At 35.3% G+C, this 22,662-nt stretch overlaps 1 protein-coding gene across 2 annotated transcripts; it reads right to left on the bottom strand.

Moving 5' to 3' along the window:
- Window positions 1-11,746: 11,746 nt before the first annotated feature.
- LOC117434610 (eukaryotic translation initiation factor 3 subunit M) lies at window positions 11,747-20,834 on the bottom strand. Of its 2 annotated transcripts, none has more exons than XM_034057195.3 (11): window positions 20,690-20,834; window positions 19,328-19,460; window positions 18,622-18,760; window positions 18,378-18,501; window positions 16,760-16,854; window positions 16,348-16,431; window positions 16,068-16,167; window positions 15,514-15,595; window positions 13,242-13,385; window positions 12,526-12,586; window positions 11,747-12,060 (listed from the first exon to the last, which is right to left on the bottom strand). In XM_034057195.3, the coding sequence occupies exons 1-11, from the start codon at window positions 20,729-20,731 to the stop codon at window positions 11,937-11,939; spliced, it is 1,128 nt and encodes a 375-aa protein (XP_033913086.1). In that variant the 5' UTR covers window positions 20,732-20,834; the 3' UTR covers window positions 11,747-11,936. The 2 variants fall into 2 exon arrangements, with proteins under 2 accessions (XP_033913086.1, XP_058859166.1); XM_059003183.1 differs by having other exon boundaries at window positions 20,674-20,793.
- Between the last annotated feature and the right edge of the window lie 1,828 nt (window positions 20,835-22,662).

Raw genomic sequence — 22,662 nt, 5'->3', positions numbered from 1 at the left:
TAGCAGAATCTTAAACTGTCTCAAGACCAGGTAAAGAGCAGGGACATCCTTTATTTGGCAATCTTATGTCATAACATGTTACATAAACATAATATTTATATAGCTCTGAATTTGTATAAACCTGTTTATCAGTTGTATTTAAACTGCATTATCATTATTTATGAAATGGAGTAATATAGTTTAGGTTGTCCAGGCTGCTAGTGCTAATTTCAAATAGCCAAAAAGATAGGAAGCATTTCTGTATCCAAAAAAGTGGTGGTCTGGAAATTGTTACACTTTGTTTCGCCTTTTTCTTTTTTTTTTTTTTTAATGAATGTGTAACAGAAAAATATTAAGAAATTCATTCTTTTGAAGTTCACATTTTTTCAGTATATAGAGACTTCATCATTTGAATCTATTTTATGTATGCACGTAATTATTAGTAAAAATAATGAACTATGCTATATACACTAATCTTTAAATGTCGGCCTTCGGGGGGGTGGGGGGGGGGTGTCGAAGACGGCCCCTCTCTCGCTACGATCTCCATTTCCTACCTCAATCCTGTCTCAATTCGGTCCTCCTGCGTAGTCCAGATGAAACCAGCCGCGCGTAGTTCTGGGTAGCAAGGTTCTGCCTCCTCTCCCGAGCTGCATCTTGAAACCTGACTCCCGAGCTGCGCCCCGCTGATTCGTCAGTCCCAGGTGGGTAGAGCGGGAGCATCTCTTTGGCTATCTTATCTGTCAATCTATATTCACGTACATAAGCACGATTCTAATTCCGGTCTATTTCTTGTGTTTGTTTTCTTCCTCTTCTTTCTTCTATGCACAGGGCTCCCTCTGGGGGGGGGCAGTGAAGCTCACTCCCCCTGCCTCGGGTTCGACTGCGCCGCCCGTACGCCTACACGGCTGAGGTTCTCTCGGGAAGCCAGAGGGGACCCCCGGCCACAACTGTACTTTCACAGCTTATGCGCTTTTTGCCCCTATGTGGGCCCTCTATCCTAATCATTCTCCTCTAGCCAGCTATATGTCTTAGCTCTGGCCTCTAAACTGTCTCCTATTCACAGGTTCCTTTGGGGCACGTGACCCAGCACCGGACGCTGGCTCGACCTCATCCACGAGGTCACCACCTGGTGCGCCGGCCCTGTCTAAATCTTTCTTATTCCAGGTCTGTGACCTTTCTGTCCCTGTGGGTAGCCGAGTCTCCCCAGGTCACTAGAACGTGGTCCTCCGAGCAGTAAAGGGACTCTCCATGTGTTACATGTTCTTCGGTTCCAGCCATACCGGAACCTCTTGCTCTCACGGGTATCTTTCCCCAAACCACTGAGGAAGCTCCTCGTGGTTCTTCAAGTAGTGTCATGTCTGTCCTGTCTGTCTACTAATTCTCAGCCCTTAAAAAAACGCCCAGTGAAATTGAAATATAAAGTTTTATAATTTTCAACCCAAACTATTTTGTAAACTGCACTAATGGTAATCTTTGTTAGTGGTGCTACATAAATTTTAATGAAGATCATTCAAAAGGCTCTATACAAAAGGCAAACTGTTCTGTGTTTTGTCTTTTCACATCAAACTGAAGTGATACTAACAATTTAGTGTAAAGGTTATCTTTAACCGACTGCTTAGGAAATACAAGATTAGTGCCAGGATATAAAGCAAGGACTTGAAAAAGAAACACGGGGTTATTGAAAGTGATAAGCCTCAGTTTTGCATGATATTTAAATGTTTAGTTTTGAACAGCCGCAGCTTCCGTAGAACAATAAGTGCAGATTTAGTGGCGTAATACAGCAAATGATATCTGTTTATAACTGATAAACAGTTATGCAATCTGAATTATTTTAGACAAATAGTTGTTTTTTTCAAAAACACAGTGGATGCTTATAAATAGTTCTACATTTAACTTTTTGTATATTTATTTACCATTCTGAGAAGTACATCATCTTTGAATAGTCAATCTACGATGGGGTCTTTCAATTTCTTGGTAATAGTTTAAAATCCATGTACTTTTTGAACAACTACAATTAAAAACAAATCTTTCATACAGTGGAAGAGGCAACAAGGCTAAATAAGAAGCTTATGGCTGTAAATAAAAACCAACAAGCCTCCTTAAGAAATCTAAAGCAGGTAAATACACAAGATTTATTGGAGCAGCTGATTTTCACAATCCAGTGAATATGTTGAGCCAGTATGAATCCCTCTTTAAGAATGTAATATAAAATGTTTCCAGGTATTCATGGAAGTACATAGAGAAAAAGAGGTTTGTCACATTAGGAATATGTGCTATATGTAGCCAATACCTGTGTGTAAAAGGCTGCCCGCCAGATGAGTGGTTAATTTGTTATGACAACCCTGACATGTATTGTATTAGCTTATATATATATAAGATGAATATCCCTGTTGAAAGTCAGTTTAAGTCTTGGCAAAACTGATCTTATGGACTTCGATAGAGGGCTGATAATAGATGCTTTGGTAGCAGGTGCTTCCATATCTAAGACTGCACTTGATTACAGAGTTGGTTTCAGATTTCTATACCAGTTTCCTTGAGGTGGTAATCATTGAGTCACATAGAATCAGCGCCACTCTGCCCAGCATTTTGCCAGGTTTTTCTATTTATATTCAACCTCTGTATGTAAATGATTAATATGCTAAAACAATAAATGAGTTTAAAGTGCAATACTTAATTAATAAAATTCCATTTATCATTTTATGCTGTAATATGATTTTGTCCAGAAGAGATAAGCAATAGCTTTGTGATAAGTTGGAATTCCTGTTTTCGGAAGAAAAGTTAAACAGACCAGATAATACTATGACAAAATTCACAGTGATGGCATCATAAAGGATTCTTGATACCATCTATGTGCAGCATTCATAACCTCTGCTATTTGTCTGATTAAACCTCAGTGTGTCGAAGGAGAGAGGGATATGAAACAGACATCACTGAACTAGAAAGGGAGGGGTGGGGGAGGAAAGGGCAGAATATTTATAACTTGACGTTCAATAAGTTGTCATTAAAGGAGATCAAAACCTGTACTGTTTATTTTGCTACACCTTTAATAGCATTTGAAAAGTTGATGATTTACACAAATGAAGGCTATTTCATGAAATTACAAGTCATTTAACAGTAATTGCCTGTTTTCAAATTCTGTTCACTTTCTTGAAGTGTGGGCTTAGACTGCTGTCAGGTGGCTTTACTGCTTTTTACAGTTTAATCCATTTTAGTAAATTTTAGTATTTATTTTAGTATTTAGATTTATTTTAGATTTATTTTAGTAAATCATACTAGAGTATGCAATATCTATGCTGCTTGTATTAAGGAAATTGAAAAACTAAATAGAAAGTTGATGAGTTCCAAAGTCACTTCTGCGTGCAAACTGGGAGAAGAAAGCAACAACGAACAGGAAAGGGGCAACAGCTAAAACATGATTAAAATCATATTTCTTATTAGCAGTATGTGCTAATTAAGCTCACTGATAAAGCATAGTATTAAAACACTAAAAATAGAATTCAGCGGTGTCTGCTGTGGAGTTAGTTTATATTCATTCTCAAAATTAATGAATCTACATAACAATGTAATATATTTTCATCTATTTAATGTCTTTAAGAAATGAACAAAAGGCTTGATAAGGATTACTCCATCATAAGAACAGAAAATAGGCAAAAAAAGTGCAAGGATATTGTTGTTTTTAAATAAATAAATCTTTTGCTGTTTTTTTGTTTTTTTGCTGATATTTAAGACTTGGTATCTGTGTGTTCAAAATGACCATGTTTTATTATTGTTTGAAATGGGTTACACTTATTGCAATGTGACATGCCAGAAACACTCATATTAACTGTTATTGTTTGCTGTTTGCTTTCAGGAGGTTCTGAACTCCCTGCAGCATGCTCAACAGCTGCTCCAGCCGCAGACTGAGGTGGTCAGCAAAGTGGAAGCAGAGTTGAATGCACTACAAGAGAAATATCAGGTCAGGGTCTTTACTTGTTCATTTGTCTGTGTCTGTCTCAGATAATAAAGAAATGTGTTATTTTATTGGCAGAAGCTGTTCTACAGTCTCATATATAGGACATGTTTGTTTTACTTAAGCTAAGACCGTGCTTTCGTTTCTCGATGTTTTCATTGCTTGTTTTAAATAGGCAAACTTATTTTACTAAATAGTCATTGTTTGTTTGTTTTCATTTGGCACTCAGACGCTTGTATTGGAATGCTGTCATCTTACTTCAGCTTACCCTTTGCAGTTTTCTCCTTAAATAGTATTTTTTTTCCACTGCAGGATGGTTTGGGAAAACTGCTAAAACAAAGTATTTTTTTTTTCTATCCTTTAAAAAGGTGTGGAACATGACACATTGCTGATATGTTCACACTTTAAAACGGGCACCTGTCATGCTGAAACAATGTTAATTAAGGGTTAGTGACACTTACTGTATTATGAAGTGTATGCATGTTGTGTAAACCACATTGTTTTTCAGTGTTCCGCTCAATGAACACAAATCATATATATATATATATATATATATATATATATATATATATATATATATATATATATATATATATTCTTTTTTTTGTCTGTTAAAATGTGTTTGTGTGGTCTTAATTTTTTTTTAAAGTGTTAACTTAAAATGTGAAAGTGCACAATTATCTTTTATCATACTTTTTGTATGCAAGAACACATAAAAGAATAAAGATTTATTTTCCACCTCTAGGAATGCATGTGGTAGTTTCAACGCAATTATTTTCAATGAATCAGCATGACAGTAAATCTGACATTGAAGAAACCCAGAAGACCTAGAAGCACATCTTTGGTTAATACCAGTAATCCAGAAGTGTACTGTAGCGTTTAATAGGGTATCTTTCTATCAAGCATAGATGAAGAGGTGAATTAAGACAATGACACAGATCACTTGATGACAAAAAGGAAAACAAGTCATTAAATATTTCATGAAACTATGAAGCTCTCAATCAGAATGTAGTTAATCAAGTTTTATTGTAAGATAAACTATTTGGTGTAACTACCCTACAGCCCAGAAAGTGATTGGGTACTAGGAATAAACAATGAAGTCTTTTAATTTACAGCGCTTGAATAATACAAAGAAAGATACTGAGCACATGAGACGGGGACCAGTGATAATGTTGTGCTACTGCTAATAGGAGGTGAGAAAGTGGGGTTTAATGCTTGGGTACCACTACTTTAAGATTCATTCAAAACTCTGCAGCTCAATTGGAACGAAACCCAACAACAGTTGCCTTGAAAGATTCTAAACATCTGGCATTATCGTTTGCCTCCTAAGTTGGCTGTTGCACGGACGTGCCAAGCTATGACCCCTGTACTTTAACGTGCGTTAGTTAAATACTTATTTGACAAGGGCAAATCCTTTGCTCTTACATAGTTTCAGTCCTGTTTGTCAAGCACCTCAAGATACTTGTACATGAAAGGGGCTGTAGAACAGCATTGTTTTATATTTAACAAAATAGTATTAGTGGAAACCCTAGCTTTGCTAATACACTTCTAAAATGAGTATTGAAATAAATGATGTAAGACAGTTTTATGGTGGCACGTATGAGTGCATTCCATTGTGTATCACTTCATATTATTGCACATTAGATGGCCTGAACTGCAGCTGAATAATAGCACATGCTTTTAATCCCCCTTTGCAGCCCTTTCTTCTTCAGGCCCTCCTACAGGTTTGTGTTAGCTGGATTAAATGCACATTCTTACTCATTTATGAAAATGATTGTCAAGATGACACATCCTTACTGATTTGTATGGGTTTCTTGCCATGTTAAGATTCAAAGGTCCAAGTAAAATAAACACATTAAATTATAATAATAACTTCTTGGGTAATTAATTTTATTGCAGGTCCTTGAAAGGGACAATACACTTTTCAGAGAGAAGATCAAAGAAAAGGAAGAGCGATTTCTACACCTAACAGAGGAACATGACGAATCGAAAACAAACTGGGGAAAAGAGGTACACACGTATAGCATATATAATATATATTCCTATTCCTATAAGTGGATTGCAAGTTCTCAGTTATATATTATTTTAGAAAATAAATGCTCAATGATATTGAAATGAGTTTGTCTATAAATGTACTTATCTGTATAATATGTATGTCTTTATGAACCAGGAGGAGAAGTTACATGAGGAATTCCTTGTTGCAAATAAAGAGTTTAAATCAATAAAAGAAGCTTATGATTATCTCCATGAACAGAACAGTCTGTTAGCAACATGCAGGGTTCAGCAAGCAGAACAAATACAATTAGAGGTAAATATCTAAATATTTAATCATTTAGTACCAAATTCAGTAAAATCTTTTTATAACGACCATAAAGATACCATCTAGAAGTGATATCTATAGACAAATTATCTTTTATAAATATATATATATATATATATATATATATATATATATATATATATATATATATATATATTGGATGTTAGGTATACAGAAATTATAAATGGTGTGACCCTTTATTAGGTATGATTAGGAAACAAAGAAGGCACATTCTGTGTCACATAATCATCCATGTGCAGTATAATGCAGCCTATAACACTGTTTCAGTCCTAAAATTCTAGGTGATGCATTGACAGGCTAGGACTTAAAATGAACTTGGTACATTTTTTGCCAGTGTAGACAGAACTGACTGAGGAATTTGGTCAAATAACCCCAAAAAGTGAATATTATTTCAAACACATTGTTTAGATAAATGAACCTGATAAATTACTTGTTACAATGTGCCCATTCTTTCACTAGAGTGCTTTGAAAACAGAGCAGTGCAAGGCTGGTGAAGATCTAAAAAAAGAATAGCAAGATAGCCATTGCAATTGTCAGTGAGTTACACATTCAAGAAGACAAAGAAGATGACATGTTAAGGGAAGGCCGATCATACAGAGGAAGTTCAAAAGAAAAATGACAAAACAGAAGACACCACCAGTACTGCTGTTAAAGAAATGTCCCATGGTAAGAATAGGGAATCAGACTAATAATCACTGTGCTTCACTTTCTGTGTTGTTTAAACAATACAACCTGAGTTTCCATAGTAAAACATTGTTTATCTGTTTATTATCCCAGGTTTTGTGTGCTTAATTATTATTTGCTGTATTGCTGTTTCAGCACTTCTAAATATATGTCTAATAACCAACATATGTTTTTCTTGTGGGGCTGTTAACAAACCTAAGCAATGAAATTACTTTTTTATTCTGCTCACAGTTTTATACTGGCAACCTTGAGTAGGCTCAGGTCCAGTCAGATATCCATGAGTCCCGACACAGTAATTAATGATGATTGGAACATGTCATGGGATAATAAACTGATAAAAAAAAAATGCATAGCATATAGATTATTCCTTTAATGCCAAGCAAGACTTCAGTAATTTATTTTAAATTATGTAGATTAATATAATACAATAATATAATTCATATCAGCCAGTATTTTCAATTCTTAAAAAAAAAAAAAAAAAAAGTACACACAGATAAGTGCACAGATGTTAGTTTGAAGGAGCCAGAGGAGACAGTGAATGATGAACTTCCAAAAACAGACTGCTGTGTGGTTATCAATGTGCAGACTGCTGATGTTTATGCTTTTGGAAGCAAAGACACAGAGGGAGCTGAAAATAAAGTAGCTCTAAAAAAGACATTGCGAGTCCAACTCACAAGCCACAAGGAAGTCCTGATACCTTGGCAGAAGTCCCAGTTAAAGAAAAGATGCTTTCAGACAGTGCTGATGTATTGGGTGTCTATAGTGCAGATACAGGTCAGCAGACAGACTCCAGCAGACATAAATCTGGTATAGGTGAAAGCCATACAGTTCATAGTATGTTTGATAAGGCCACCATAGAATGCTGCAAAGGTGACTTTATTAGTGAGCTATCCAACCCTGAAGACAAGCCTACTTCCAGCATCGAGTAAATGAAGAACTGAAGGATAGTAAGCAAGAACTGACGGAGTGTAGCCCTGAATCCATGTCCCAGACCACAGCTAGAAGTGATAAAGACAAGCTTAAGTGTTGTCATGTAGTAGTTGAAGGTGCTGAAATGGTATGCAAATTAAAACAAACCAACCAACCAGCAAAACCCAGAAGAAATGTGTTCAGCCTCTGCTGTTCTTCCTGCTTCTAACATTCCTTCAACAGCAGAGTTTATTTTTACTAATAACGGTAATAATATGTGTAACGCTGATAAAAGAGATGGTGCAATTAGTTGCACATTCCCACACGACAGATTTCTAAAGGAGAACAACAGTTAAACAGACACACAGAGCAACCGCCAAATAGCGGTACCCCGGAAGAGTAACCTGACTGCCAACTCTGAAACCATCAATCCATCTGAAGAAAACGCACCGTATCTAAATCAGTATATTATCAAAGAGGATGCCCCTGAAACAGAGCATATTTCACCTGACAATACAGGTGTGGTGCTGAGTAATGCTGTACCTGAAACATCTGTGCCAAACACTTCATATCAGAACACGCTTATAGCACTGTAGGAGAGCTCATTTCATCATGTACACACTGTGCCATTTCCAGTGCCAAAGCAGTAATGCATGGAGCCAATCACAGCATATTCCAAACATATTGAGGAAAACAACCCATTTGCAAGTGTCCATAAAGGAGATAAAGCTGAAGCTCTCGAACATGGAAATAGCTCATCCGAGGATAAATGCAACAATAAGAAGAAACAATAAAAACAGCTTTTATCGTAAGTGCATCGCATGTTTCAATAAACAAAAAAGGTTAGCTCAGCATTTGATTTAGGGCCTTTAAGAAAGAAAGATGTGCATATGCCAGTGTCTTGGAAATACACAGATTTTCCTTATGCTCCAAAAGCCAATCAAGAAAGAATTGATACAAACAGGGCCTCAACTCCTCTGACTCCACATTTTCTTAAAAGAAAACAAGATTCTTCAGACTGTCAAGATCTTCCTTCATCCTCTACATTGTCTAAGCCACTTTTGGATGATATTGTAAGATAATGTAAGAAAACCTAATTAGACAGATAATATAAAGACGATATAGCTAAGATTACCAAAAACAAACTTAAACTTGAGCTAGATAAATATGTCATGTATGTCCTAAATAATTGCTGTGCTCTCTCTTGAATTCAACAGCAGTTATTTTATCAACATAGGGTAACATTGACTGAATTAAGTTATACTGATGAAATGGGGAGGAGATATGGAACATGGAATTTGGCAATTTGGCAATTTAATGACTTAGTATTCTTAAAGATGTTTGTAGTCATAGATTAAATTATTCAAACATTAATTTTAACACTGGTCTTAACTTTAAATTTGTATTTTTATTTTTCATAGCAATCAATTTATCACTTCAAAGTATAGAAATATGTATTGTATTACTAAATGTACATGTATATATTACAGTACATATGCGAGTGAGGTTCTAACAGTAAAGTCTTTTTTAAACTAAACAGCTGTAGATCCTGAGATCAAACATAATCCAGACATTCAAAAACTAGCATCCATGGAATTATGCTTCTTGGCTTGTTCTTTGTGCAGTTGTTACCATTTCCTTTTTGCCACTCTGATTCCCCTTAAAAGAGTTCCTGACATGTGGAATACTTCCAGTACCGGTATTCATCTTTGCCACAAGAGATACTAGAGAGGAATGGAATGCAATAGCACAGGCGTTTTGTGAATTCTCTTCCACAGAACATGTAAGTCAACTAAAAATATTACACAAAAGACCACAATGACTAATTCCACAGATATGTAGCACTGCACACATCTGGATGCTTTAAGACCCTTTCAGTTGCCAAAAAAATATCAGGGGGCAAGATGGCACCATTTTTCACAATTAAGGTTGATAGAGAACAGCGGAAAATAGTCACAGCATATAAATCAAAGAGATGGAATCCAGCACTTTTGGGAGGTTGGAGGAGGGGAATGACAGCTTACTGTTCAGCCCATTGAATGCATTAATTTTGTTAGAATATTGATTAAACTCTTCCCGAAATAAGTGTTGGTAAAGATTATTAAAAAGAATCTCAAGCATTTTATTGCAGTAACTTAAAAATGTAATGTTACAAATAATGGACCCTGGATAACAGGTGGAGTTCTATGTGCAATTTTCTATCAAACCACACACCATGATTTTAGTTTGTGAGTTTAAGCTATAGTTGTTTTATTGCTATAGAAAACATCTAATCTTGACCAGTTTTCACACCATGATGTTTCACATGCAAATAAATGAGCAATTACATTGTATGTTTTGGGGATAAACATTATAGAATGCCAGGCTGCTGGGGTTACACTCAACATCCAAATCTGATCTGGCTTAAGTGCTCATATCCTAAATGGACAGCCTTTTCAGTATGTTTTACACACCAAATGCTGTAACTGGATAGAGGAAAGATTACCTGTGGAAATACACTGACCAAATAACATTCATTAGCCAATGCCTCATAATCTATCACTCGGTTTCACAGCACTTGACGTCGATCTCAGCAGACAATCAGAAACAGGTGCTGCAAACTGAAATTAAATGTTCTATTGCATCTTAAAGAAAAATAACTAAAGCGCTCTATTTATATTTTGATATCAACAAGATTGATTTTGGCTCATGTTCATTCGATCTTGTGGTCTTCAATGATTTGTGAAATAGGCTGCATATTACGCAAGTCTCAGCTGATCCTGGCAGATTTCTGCTTTATCATCCATTTTATTTTCAGTCAAATGCTCCCTGGATAATGATAGCACTAGGCTGCATTGTACCAAACATTTCACTTTTGAACAATGCTGAATAAAAAGAATTAGACCAGTGTCAGAAACAGAAAAACACCAGGCACATTTATAATGAATGCAGATTGAAAAAGATAGAAAGTCAGAAATTAAATTAACAAAAGTCTACATTAAGTAAGAATTAATTGTTTACAAGACAAATATATTTCCATTTATAATTTTGTTAAATTATGGGATTATGTTTGCTTTTTAGGAGAGCCTACACCCTGCAAAGTTACCAATTGCTTATGCATCTGTCCCTTCCCAAGCTGTATCCAGTTCTAAAACTGATCACCTACACGACCCTGTGTTAACTGCATGCAGCAAACACGAGACTTCCATTTCTGCATCCGGTTTTGAAAACAAGTCACCATCAGTGTCAATGATCACGTCAAGGAGATTGACGTTTAAGTTTGGAAAGACAAAGACTAACAAGGAAAAGAAAGCATAAATGAGCTGGAAAAAAATGCTACATCAGAACTGTAGTTTCTGCAGTGTAATATAGTGTTATTAAGCCTGTGACAAAGCAATTGAGATAGTCCCCCCCCAAAAAAACAAAACGAAGTTATTTGTTAGTGTTACCTATGTGAGGATGAATTAATGTTACATTTTTTCACACATTAGTACGCATTTTGCATTAACCCTCTACTCCAGTGGTACAATTAAAATGTACTGTTGCATAGGATGTGTCAATAAGGCTACATTTTGGCCCAGAAACACTGATAAAGTGGAGTCTGAACTATACAAGGGTCATGCAGCGTACCACCACCTTTCATACAAACACAACTGCCCACATACATGACTTATTGTATAATTCTGCATGAAGTTTCTTTATTGAAGGTGGTGAGCACAGTTCTTCTCAAAGTGTTTTCCGTCACAAAAAGCACTTCAAACAGATGTAAAGTATAATGCTAGTCCATAAAATGTACTTCCTTAACCATTTTTACCCAAGATGTGAGAATACTTTATTTTCATCAGAATTTCAGAGCAAAATCCACCCTGGTGTTGAGTGCTACATAAAGAAACAAAAACAATTGATTGCAATTATATTTATTTATTTATTTTTTTATTTCTTTACTCAGCTGTCAATGGTTGTAATGTTGACACTAAAAAAAAAACTATTAAATACATTTTAGGGGCAAAAAAAAAAAAGTTTATTGAAAATTAAATTGAATTAAATGGATTTCTGCTTTTCATTTTTTGCAAATATACAAACTGTTCTGAGATTCTATGAAGTGGTGGAGAGGCCGAGAAGGCTGGTTTTCACTGTGCTTAGGCTCTGTTTCCAGGCGCTGAGGCTATCATACAGCTGCTGCCATTGCTGTTTGCCAAACGTCCTGTGTGTACTGTGACTGCAACAGAACAACAACAAACACTTTAGGGTACAAATTAAATGTCAGGCAAGGAAATGCACAGGATATCACTCTTTTTGTTAGTTATAACTTACTGTCACAATTCTAGTAAAACAACAAAGAATAAAAACAAAAATGCAAATAACAGCAATGAAATACAGCAGCACACCAGTTCCTAAAACACAAAAGACTGCTGCATTGTAAAAGGATCTTGGTAGCCTTGACCCAGCCACTGAAAAAACACCAAACACATTAATATTCTAGTCTTGGCAGGGCCATTAAGGGAAGTGTGCTGGAAAAAAAGCTGCTTCCATTATACTAGCTAATTACATCCATGCCTAGATTTAATAAAATTATGATAAACTACCATTATTTAATTGCAAGCAGCCAGTATGAACATTATTGTGCTTTCTCGTTAAAGTAGTAACTGCATGGTAATATTCCTAAATGAAACAAAACACTTACCTTACAACTACTTTTCGCTGAGTCTGATCAATTTTGCAGTAGACCATCTTTGTTCGAACAGCTAGGTTAGAAATTAACATTTCAGTTAATGCTAATTCTGACAGACTTAAAATAAAAATCCTGCTCATACATATTGTGCCATTTATAGAACGCTCTTTAAAACAGTTTAACCTCTCTAGAAAGAAAAAAAAAATGTGGAAGGAACCGTTATTGTTAAAGTAATGAAGATGAAGGCCACTCAGAAGTCCTTTGGTTTAAAGCCAATTAACTGGCAATATATCCTGTACAGTTCCTTTAACTCCTCCTTACTAATACATCCTGTTTTTCAAGGCATTAAAAAACAGATGAATGTTTCCAGCAAACATGTTCATGATAGAATGGTTACTTAGACAGTAAAGTCTTTCAAGTCATGATTAGGTTTTGTGAACAAAAACAACACATCCCTGGGGTGATTGGAAAATTGATAGGTGAACAATAAAAGTAGCAGTTTTTAAGTAGTATTCCTCTATGATGTAGTCTAAATTTTACTGGAGGAGAATCACAGAATTCATTATAGATGTGTGTAAAATGTGAAGACAGATAAGAGGTTTGACAGTGCAGTGAAAACACCTTTGTAAAATGAGTGCCCTTATACTTTTGGATAATTGTGTGATTGAGCGTAGCAGCACATTTACATGTTTAAGGGGAAACTTAAACATTTAAAGTTAGTGCCTTACCATCAATAACAAATGCTTCTACATCATCAGCTCCAATTTGTAGTTCTTGTTGGATAGTATCAAATGAAATTTCTTTGCATTCCACTGCCATTCCCATGAAAGTAAGAAGTCTCATCTTCTCCATATTCTGCTCATGGGACAGACCTGCCACATACAAAATACAAGTACAGTGTTATTACTACAAAATAGTTACAAATAAAAACATGAATAAATGTATAGAAGTAGATGGTTACTGTAAGAGAAATCCCAATGTACCAGAAAGTTTACATTTAGAGCTAATATACAGCTGCAGTCTACGTTAATTAACATGGGAGCTACACCTCGTCTCATTCTGTAATCTTCATTAACACCAGTTGTGTCCAGGCTTATTATCTGGCACAGCTTCAACAGAATTTAGCAGCATAAACATAACTCATTTACACAAGGAACACCAGGGCGCAACAAGCACTAACTGGACTTAATGAGAATATACAAGCAAAAAGAATCAATTAGTGCACATTAACCCTAATTAACAAATGCAAATGAGATGCCAATTAACTTTACGCAGTGAAGAGACCGTTGAGACCAGATTAAATGTGGGCATATGTTAGGGCAATACAGTTGACAAAAGACAATGTTGCATATGACCTGACTTGTCAACATCAATAATTTTTATATATATATATATATATATATATATATATATATATATTGCATCAACTGCAAGTTTGCCAGCAACAGGTCCTACAGGGCATCTTAATGTTCTTTTTATTTCACTCACATTTTTACTGTTTTAAATGTAAGCCGCTACATTGTGGGATAATGAGGTACAGTTATGGTATGAATTTAATTCTGTAGTTGTTTTATTGATAAATGCAACTGATAAGCAATCTCTGATCCAAGTGCTAATTGTTTTACACCTTTTTAAATGTAACCACGTCAAATTTAAGATCTGTACACTGCTGTGCAAAAGTCTTCGACACATTCAGGAGTTACAATATATATCGATGTTATGAGCATCAACAATTTACTCAAAGCCTCCACTAGTGTTTTCCACTATTATAACAACTTTCACTGTTATTAACACAGCTTAGTTTGGGTGAGAAGAAACCAAGCTTGTCATTTATCTTTAATTCACATTGATCACAATCTTCAAAAACTTGTGATCACAACAACTCAAAGCAAACTATACATGAGCAGCTAATATGAAGTGTTGTAGTAGCTAATCCATCACATTTACCCACAGAATCTGAACCAACTAAATCTGATGGTCTCAGACAAGTATGCAATATACAGACATTTAATTCAATCTTTGCAAAGCCATGAATTATACAATAAGGGTCTATCATCTTTAGCTAAAACTGAAACTGCAGGGACAGTAAAAAATAAACAGCTTATAAAATATATTCTAACAGGGATAAGTAAAACAAATGATAAAAGACCATGACAGTATGCACTTTTGTTGAAGGAATCACATTCAAAGCTAACATCCGACTGCTGCTTAGGTCAAGATTAAATCAATATTCATTACTAATGTGTCAAAATCTTAATGCTGCAATAAAGAATAGTACATCTTTGAGCAGTTTTAGCAGCGTCACTGACCCTTATCCTGAAAGGGTGCAATATGGAAAACGTAATTTTAATACAGACTCTAGATTATGAACTTGTGCTCCTTTGAAACAGTCAATTACACATCAATGTGGGGGTGCCCGAGTGTTAATTACTACTCCTTTTTATATGGTGTGTAAATAAAGACGCTGCTGACATTAACATTCCATCATTGTGCCTTGAGTGCCAAAGCAAATTAGCCAGTACAGTACATGCTTTACAAGGTCTGATGCACTCATACAGCATTAAAACAGTTAGCACTGCCTTTGGAAACAGGTAAAGGGGTACCAAGTACATATATATATATATTGGGTTCAAATAATCAGATTTACTTACTAGGAGATATATTTGTTACTTCCATTCCCAACAAAAATAAAGGTTTCATGGCAATACAAAAAGAGAAAAAAAACTGACACTGGAGGCAGATCTGTATAATGAACCCCAACAGTACATTTCTCAAAATTAAGATGCACAACTCAAGACAGCAGAAAAGCCGCCATCTGTTCAAGCTCAACGAAACAATAGGACCCAAGGATATTAAAGTGCTTTCCAAAGTGAGCTGTTGTCCTTATGCTCCTTCACTTTGTGCACAACATTTTTGTTCCCTCAAAAGACAAGACAATGCAGGCTGCAGTCATTTATTCATAATTATTGCTTCAGACATCCACGCCTGTTCAATGCTTACCAAGGGAATCGATGAAGTCTTTGTTGTTTTGGTAAAACTTGACGTATGCTGCTAGCTTAGCACTTACGAATATGGTCAAAAGCTAGTAAGGAAAGAAAAGCATTTGTAATTTTTCTGCAAAAAAAAAAAAACACAACCCAAAACAAACAAAAAATGTGTCCCGTTTTAATTCATGCAATATTGACATAACCACCCCCTCACTTCCACATTTACACATCCTCCCAAAAAGTGTCAAGCAACTACGTACTTTCATACAATTGTTTTGAATTGTAGCCAACAGACTGAGGAGAATGGTTTGTTACAAAAGCTGTATGACATACTAACCCTTCTACAAGATGCAGAGGGAAAATGAAGGCAGTAACTGGCATTTCACACAACTTTTATGTACTGTTGTATATTTTCTAACCAGTGAAGCAATACATGCAAACTTAACATCAAACAAACTTTAAAATCATTTACAAAGCTATTTCAATACAGCAGTGTACAAAAAGTAAAACTTAAGACAGTGCTAAATAGTAAATAAAGTATTTAAATGAATTATACTTGCTACTCACATCGTGGATAAGTTCCCCTTCTAAGAACCTGACAGGTTTCAGGGCAAGGAGGTGATCAAAAAGGAAAGTGTTGGGATCCTTTAAAGCACGAACAATACACCTATTAAAAAATATATATAATATCAAATTAAATATCCAGACAGTGAATGGTATCAGTAAATTAAGCTGAACACTTTGAATTCTCTTTAGATTAGGCACACATCTGGTGGTGATGCAGCAGCCATTGTTTGAGGTTGCAAGGACTGGTCAATGTAAATCGGAGGCAGTTAGGGCAAATTACCTGTGAGCATCAACCCTGGCTTGTGAAGCATTGTCTTCAGTGTAACTCCCGAGCAATTCCACCATGACTTTAGCTGCAGCATCACTGTCACAAAAAAGGTAACATAGGTTTTAAGCTTCAGATTACTCTGCAGTACATTTGTAAGCAAATGTAATGATTACAACACTTATTTGGAAGCTGAGATTTTCTTTAAACTAACATGCACTGTTGACACATTTAAATAGCTGTAATCCATTACTACAATTCATTAAGCTGTCTAAAAAGAATTTGGTTTGGCAAACAACTCTTTCCTAAATATTGTTTTTCCTCTTACCATTGTACAATTTACTTCATTCAAGCAAACAAAGCCACACTCAAGATGTGCCCATACCAAGTAGCATGCATTACATCCAGGTGTCATAATAATTAATACCTTTTCTTGCAGTCTATGAGAGCCTCATAAACCAATCTCAGAAGAGTGTGCTTCTTTTCTATAGTGAGGTTCCAGTCTGTAATCCATTTTCTGACCTAACCGAACAAAATGACACAGAGTACGTATGAGGTTATATCTGGGGTCAATTATTTGAAGCTGAAATTAGGCATGGTTTTATATGTTTTGATGCAGATTTTTATATATTAGGGGTGAGACGATACACCAAGGCCACAAGCCACAATACGATTCCTATCACAAGCCACGATAAGACATGTATTACGATACTTATGAAAAACTCATCTCTGCTTGATGGACTTGAAATCATTTCAGATCTATACACAGATTTAGTTGAAAATCAATTATATATATTTACCACAAAGTAGTATAGCACTTATTTGAGTTTAATGACAAAGCAATATGTCATCTACAGTTTCTGGGATATCAGATTTAATTAATCAAACCTCCTTCCCACATTTCTGAGAGGAAAAAAATACCAAGCAATTTGTTTGATAACTATTAAAGTACAAAGTTTGTTCATGTGTTTCTTTAGAAAAATCTAAATATTAAGTCTTTCAGCATTAAGTTGTGATATTTTTTTTAAATGTACATCAGCGATTGATTGCATCACACTTAACTTGAACACAATAGATTATTATAAGATTTATTATTAGTATTTTTATATTATTATTATTTTTATTATTTTTATTATTATACCATACATTTTATCACCAAGTATTTGTATTTCAAGTTAAGGTTGAGTATATAATTTTATTTTGTATACTATTCTATACTGTGCTGTTTAAAGGTGGTTAGAAATAATGTAAATTATTAGACTTAAATTAATGATAGAGTATTAAGTAATTTTCATCAGGATTAACATTTATTTAAAGAAAGTAAAATTCATTAAAGAGCAATACATTAAAACTGGTAAAATAAAAAAGAACACATATAGCTATCTATTTATATGAAATACAATGCTCTCCCAAAAGGAGACCAGTATATAGCACCTGAATATAAGTAAAATTAGCCATAGCAGCAAGTTTTTAGACACTGCTCGCGTCCTCATTCCTCTCTGTCAAGGCAGGCTGCCTCCGCCTACTCTACACTCCCATTGATCAGAATCACAGCCGTCTCAACTCCCATTGGCCAGGCAGCGTGTTCTGAAGCCTTCAATACAGCGTCAGTATTCCCTGCTTGCTAGCAATGGAATACGGAAAAAAAACATTGTTTCCTCTATTCCTGCTTAAATTCCGGTAGCGTCTGGCCGGCTCATTGCACAATGGGATATGTCTAGGATCAAGTGGAGTTTACGTTCAGACCTTTTCTTTCATGATTTACAGTTTAATAAATGTGCCATATTAGCTACTCATCGTATTGTAAAGTATTGCGATGCATGTTACATACTATATATATATATATATATATATATATATATATATATATATATATATATATATACACACACCATACTACACCATGACATTAAAACAAAATGGCACAGAAGACAGTTTCAAAAATCTAAAATCACTCAAAACAATACTGAACATCTTTCCTTAGTCAGTTGTATCCTTATGTTTAGAAGCATGCAGTTAGACATCACAGTACAATTGTTACCTACCTGTTCAAGTTCAGTTGGAATAAATGCAATGGCATTGCAAGTAGCTGCTACCTTGATTAGGCTGCAGTAGACTGTATACCTTACAGAAGTGGTCTCGTCCATACCATGAAAGAGATTGCTCAGCCTGTATAGAAAAAGTTAACATTTTTAAAATCGGTTGAAAAAGTTAAATCAATAAGCTAAACTAAATGAAAACATTATAATTATGCAGAAGCACAAGCCAGGCATTTGTCCCGGTACTCACAGCTGCATGCGGAGGGAGGGCCGCTCTCCCTCTCGAAATTTGACCAATTTCTCACAGAGGCTCTCAATTAAAGCTTCTTGCTTTTCAGTCTCAAGGATCAGAAGCAGAGATACAATGCTGTTCATCACACTCTCCACATCTAACAAAAACACACACACAAATTAGATAGACATACCTGGAACATAACAATCAAAACTATTGGAAAATTAACTCTGCATAGCAATGGCTACACACAAAAAACAAACTGTCTTAATTTTAGGTTATCACATCAAACATTAGTTTTCAACTGTAAATAACAATGACACTATGTTGCTGGTTTTGTCAATACATTTAACTGATTATTATTATTTTTTACCTAAGACTTCGGTAAATGCAATTGCATTTATTACTCAAGACTTCTTGTGCTAGACATTAAACACACCACCTAACCACCAGTTTAAAAACATTCAAATTCAATTTGATCCACTTCAGACTAAACGTGCACATACTGTAAACATATAACATTTTTACTGAATTTCACTGATTACAATGGTTCAGTCAAAACAAATGTCAACATAAGTCATAAGGTTAATGGGTTATAATTTTAAAAAGCAAAGAGAAGGAATCATAGTCCAATTAATTTTCATGTCAGAGCAAACAGTTTTGATGGGTGTGTTTTGCAATGTGCAACGTGTTAATAAAACGTCTACACTGTCTGTTAACCAACCTTTGTCATCATCCTTGAGACAGACATCACACGCCTCTATAATCTGGGCCAAGTCCACATGAAGACCCCCTTCAGAATTCTCTTCTGAAATCTCAGCACCCTTTGATTTAATGTAGGCACGAAGCTCCAAAGCCTACAAGTAGACACTTGATTACTTAAGTGAAAGTAATGCAGTACTAGTTTTGCATGCTTCAATACGAATATTTATCAAACCAGGTATCTGACCAAATGACTGTGTAGGCTTGCAGTAACTTAGCCAAAGACTCAGATTTTGTAGTCATTTGGGTAAAATGTCGCTTGACAGTCCATAAATAAATAAATATAAATATTTTAAGCACACAAAGCAGTTTACAACTGAAATATGATGCGCACCGCTTGACTACTGCAATATCAAATGTTAAGAGATAATGTTGTAAAGATTTACGGCAAATCATTGCATCTTCCTAAATCCATCTGAGAAGTACTAGGATGGAGCCTTAACGATAAACAACAAATGCTGTTGGAATGACACACACACACAAATAAATAAATAAATAAATAAATAAATAAATAAATAAATAAATAAATAAAATCAGGTGTGTTTGGTGTACAGTATTACTAAAATAAATGCTCTTGTCCAAAGGTGTGCAACAATGGATGACTTTCGAGCTCCATGTGGCTTACAGTATGGCTCTAGTCTCGATTCAGAGAAGAATCCCATTTCTACTCGAGTATGCGTTTGTTTTGTGATGTGCGCCATGCAGCGACAAAGCCAGTGCGGGTTTCTGTATTGTGTTTACTTACAGTATACAAGGTAATTTTGTTCGTGAATTCCCATCTCTTTACTGATGCCAAGATTGTTAACAAGCTTTAACAGCTCTGTGAATCTCATGCACTTTGCAACAAGAAACCACAGCTTGACTATATTATCGTTCCACATTGCCGGCATTATTTGTTATGCAATTGCACTGGTTTAAAACTCAAAATTGTTTGTCAGACCAATAAACGGGGCAATTAGCATAAACAGCCACACAAAACACTCGTTTTTCACTGTTAATATACACAACAACAAAAAAAAAAAAAACAAACAAACAAAAAAAAAATGACATGCATAAAATAAGGGGGCACGCAAAACCTCGAACCACGGTAAACGTACATAGTTTGGTTACTAAGTTCATATCTTTTAAACCACAGGGTTTGCACGTTTTTCTATAGTTATGGTCAAAGATGCTTAATTATGACGTGCACTCAGATATACTGGCCAGAAAAGCCTTCGCCGTAGGCCTCGTAATTACACATGGTATTAAAACACGGGTTCCCCGAACCCCTTCGTACAATACTGTCTCCCCCAGGCTGGTTCCAATTACCGGAGTCCATTTTTACCTGATCCTCCTCGGTAACGTCAATAAAAGCAGGCACACTCATGTTGAATCAAGTGACTATTCAACCCTTAGAGAAACCACGCTACTCCAAAATCGCTCCTCTCGCCGGAAAGACGGATCTTACCCCTGTAACTGGGATAAAATAGCGCTTCCGGGTCGGTGTGTTTAAAGAGACAGTACGCTCACTGGAAATGTAGTGTGCAACGTGTGACCATACAAATTATTTTGTTTATTTATTTGTTTTGATCAAGTCTGATCTTTACATATGTTTTATACCAGTGATGGTGTTTATCAAGTTTTTTTTTTTTTTTTAAATACACAGTAAACAATTCTGATGAACTTAAATCGCGTTATTAAACTTTATGTCTTTTTCTTCCAGCCCCAGATTTCCAGTGAGATTTCCAGCTGGTGTGCTATGACGTTGCTTAAGCCAGTGTCTCTCATCTCTGGTCCTTGGCGATACCCAACGGTCCAGGTTTTTAATCCAACCAGCACTTAATAGTTTATATTAAAATGTACACTGCTTAATATTGCATATTGCATAATTCATACTAAAATCTAGGACATGTGAGAGTTCTATATGCAATGCAAACCCGTGCAGATTTTCATATAAACAATTAGTTGCTGGTTGGATCAAAAATCTTGGTCACTGAAGACTTGTTCCAGTTTCATTTGTCAAAAAAATATATATTAGTTTAATTCAAATATTTATTTTGTTTCTAACAGACTACAGTACACCCCATATCTGTCTACACTATGATAATAAGCAACACACATTATTCTTTTTAAGTGGATACTTTGTAGCATTATTAAAGTTGTTAGAAATCTAATAAATGTTAGATGGGTACAGTACCATGCTGGCAATGTGTGGAGTAAGTGAGTACAGGGAACAGAGACACACCTTGTATCAAGATTATATGAACATGAACATCATTTCATTCATGACAGATAGGAGGATACGGATTATGTTAAAACCCCTTTCGGAAAATCTACAAAACTTGGATGAATTTATTATGAGCCAGATGATTTACTATAAAGGATCATTCATCCAACAAAGTGCATCGGAGCAACATGTGTAATCTAATAAGAGATAAACAGGCCAAGCAGAGGTGGAACAGGAATAGCTCAGTGTGGTATTCCCTGGTGACTGGATGTGAAACTGCTATAATACTGCACTGTCCCTTTGTGCATGCTCCTAAGAAAAATGTTATAGCACATTTTTAATATTTTTTGTTTTGTATATACATGTGTCAGCTTCAAAAAAATGTTGTTGAAGCTGACACCCTGGGATCCTTCAAGAAGCTGCTTGATGAGATTCTGGGATCAATAAGCTACTAACAACCAAACGAGCAAGATGGGCTGAATGGCCTCCTCTCGTTTGTAAACTTTCTTATGTTCTTATGTGCGGTTATTATTGCTTTCTAAATAAAATACAGTATTTTTCTTAGTCGGTATTGTATGAGCCAAAAATATTTTTCATGAGAAAGAACTGTGTTTAAAAGACATAAGTAGTATTTTAGTTGCATTTCCTGCGGTTATAGGAAGCTCATTTCATCAAAGAATGCCTCTTAACTTTAAAAGCCTTTACTATAAATTATGTCAGGAAATCTTATTTAATTGAGGAAAAAATGTCCTCTAGGAACGACTGAGTGCAGTCCAGACTGTCTTAGCCTACATGCTCTTGTATTGAAACGCTACAGCTGTTGGACTGAAAAAAATACTTCATATAAAGAGGTTTGATTTCTCTTCCACGTGTTCATTTTCTAGAAATTCTTTAGAAACACATTAACAAACCAACATTAATAAATGCAGCCCTTAAAACTATTACTTTTTTTTATATGCAAGGACATCATCATTCGTTAAAACCAATATAGATAAACTGCCCATTAACAGCCATCGTCCGGACAAAGAGAAAAAGAAAACCTTGAGGTTTTGTGAGCTAAGTTTTAAACCCAAAAATGAAATTGCAATGCA

This window comes from Acipenser ruthenus, chromosome 28, assembly GCF_902713425.1.
Source record: "Acipenser ruthenus chromosome 28, fAciRut3.2 maternal haplotype, whole genome shotgun sequence".
NCBI lineage: Eukaryota > Metazoa > Chordata > Actinopteri > Acipenseriformes > Acipenseridae > Acipenser > Acipenser ruthenus.
This window is presented reverse-complemented; position numbering and strand designations above follow the sequence as displayed.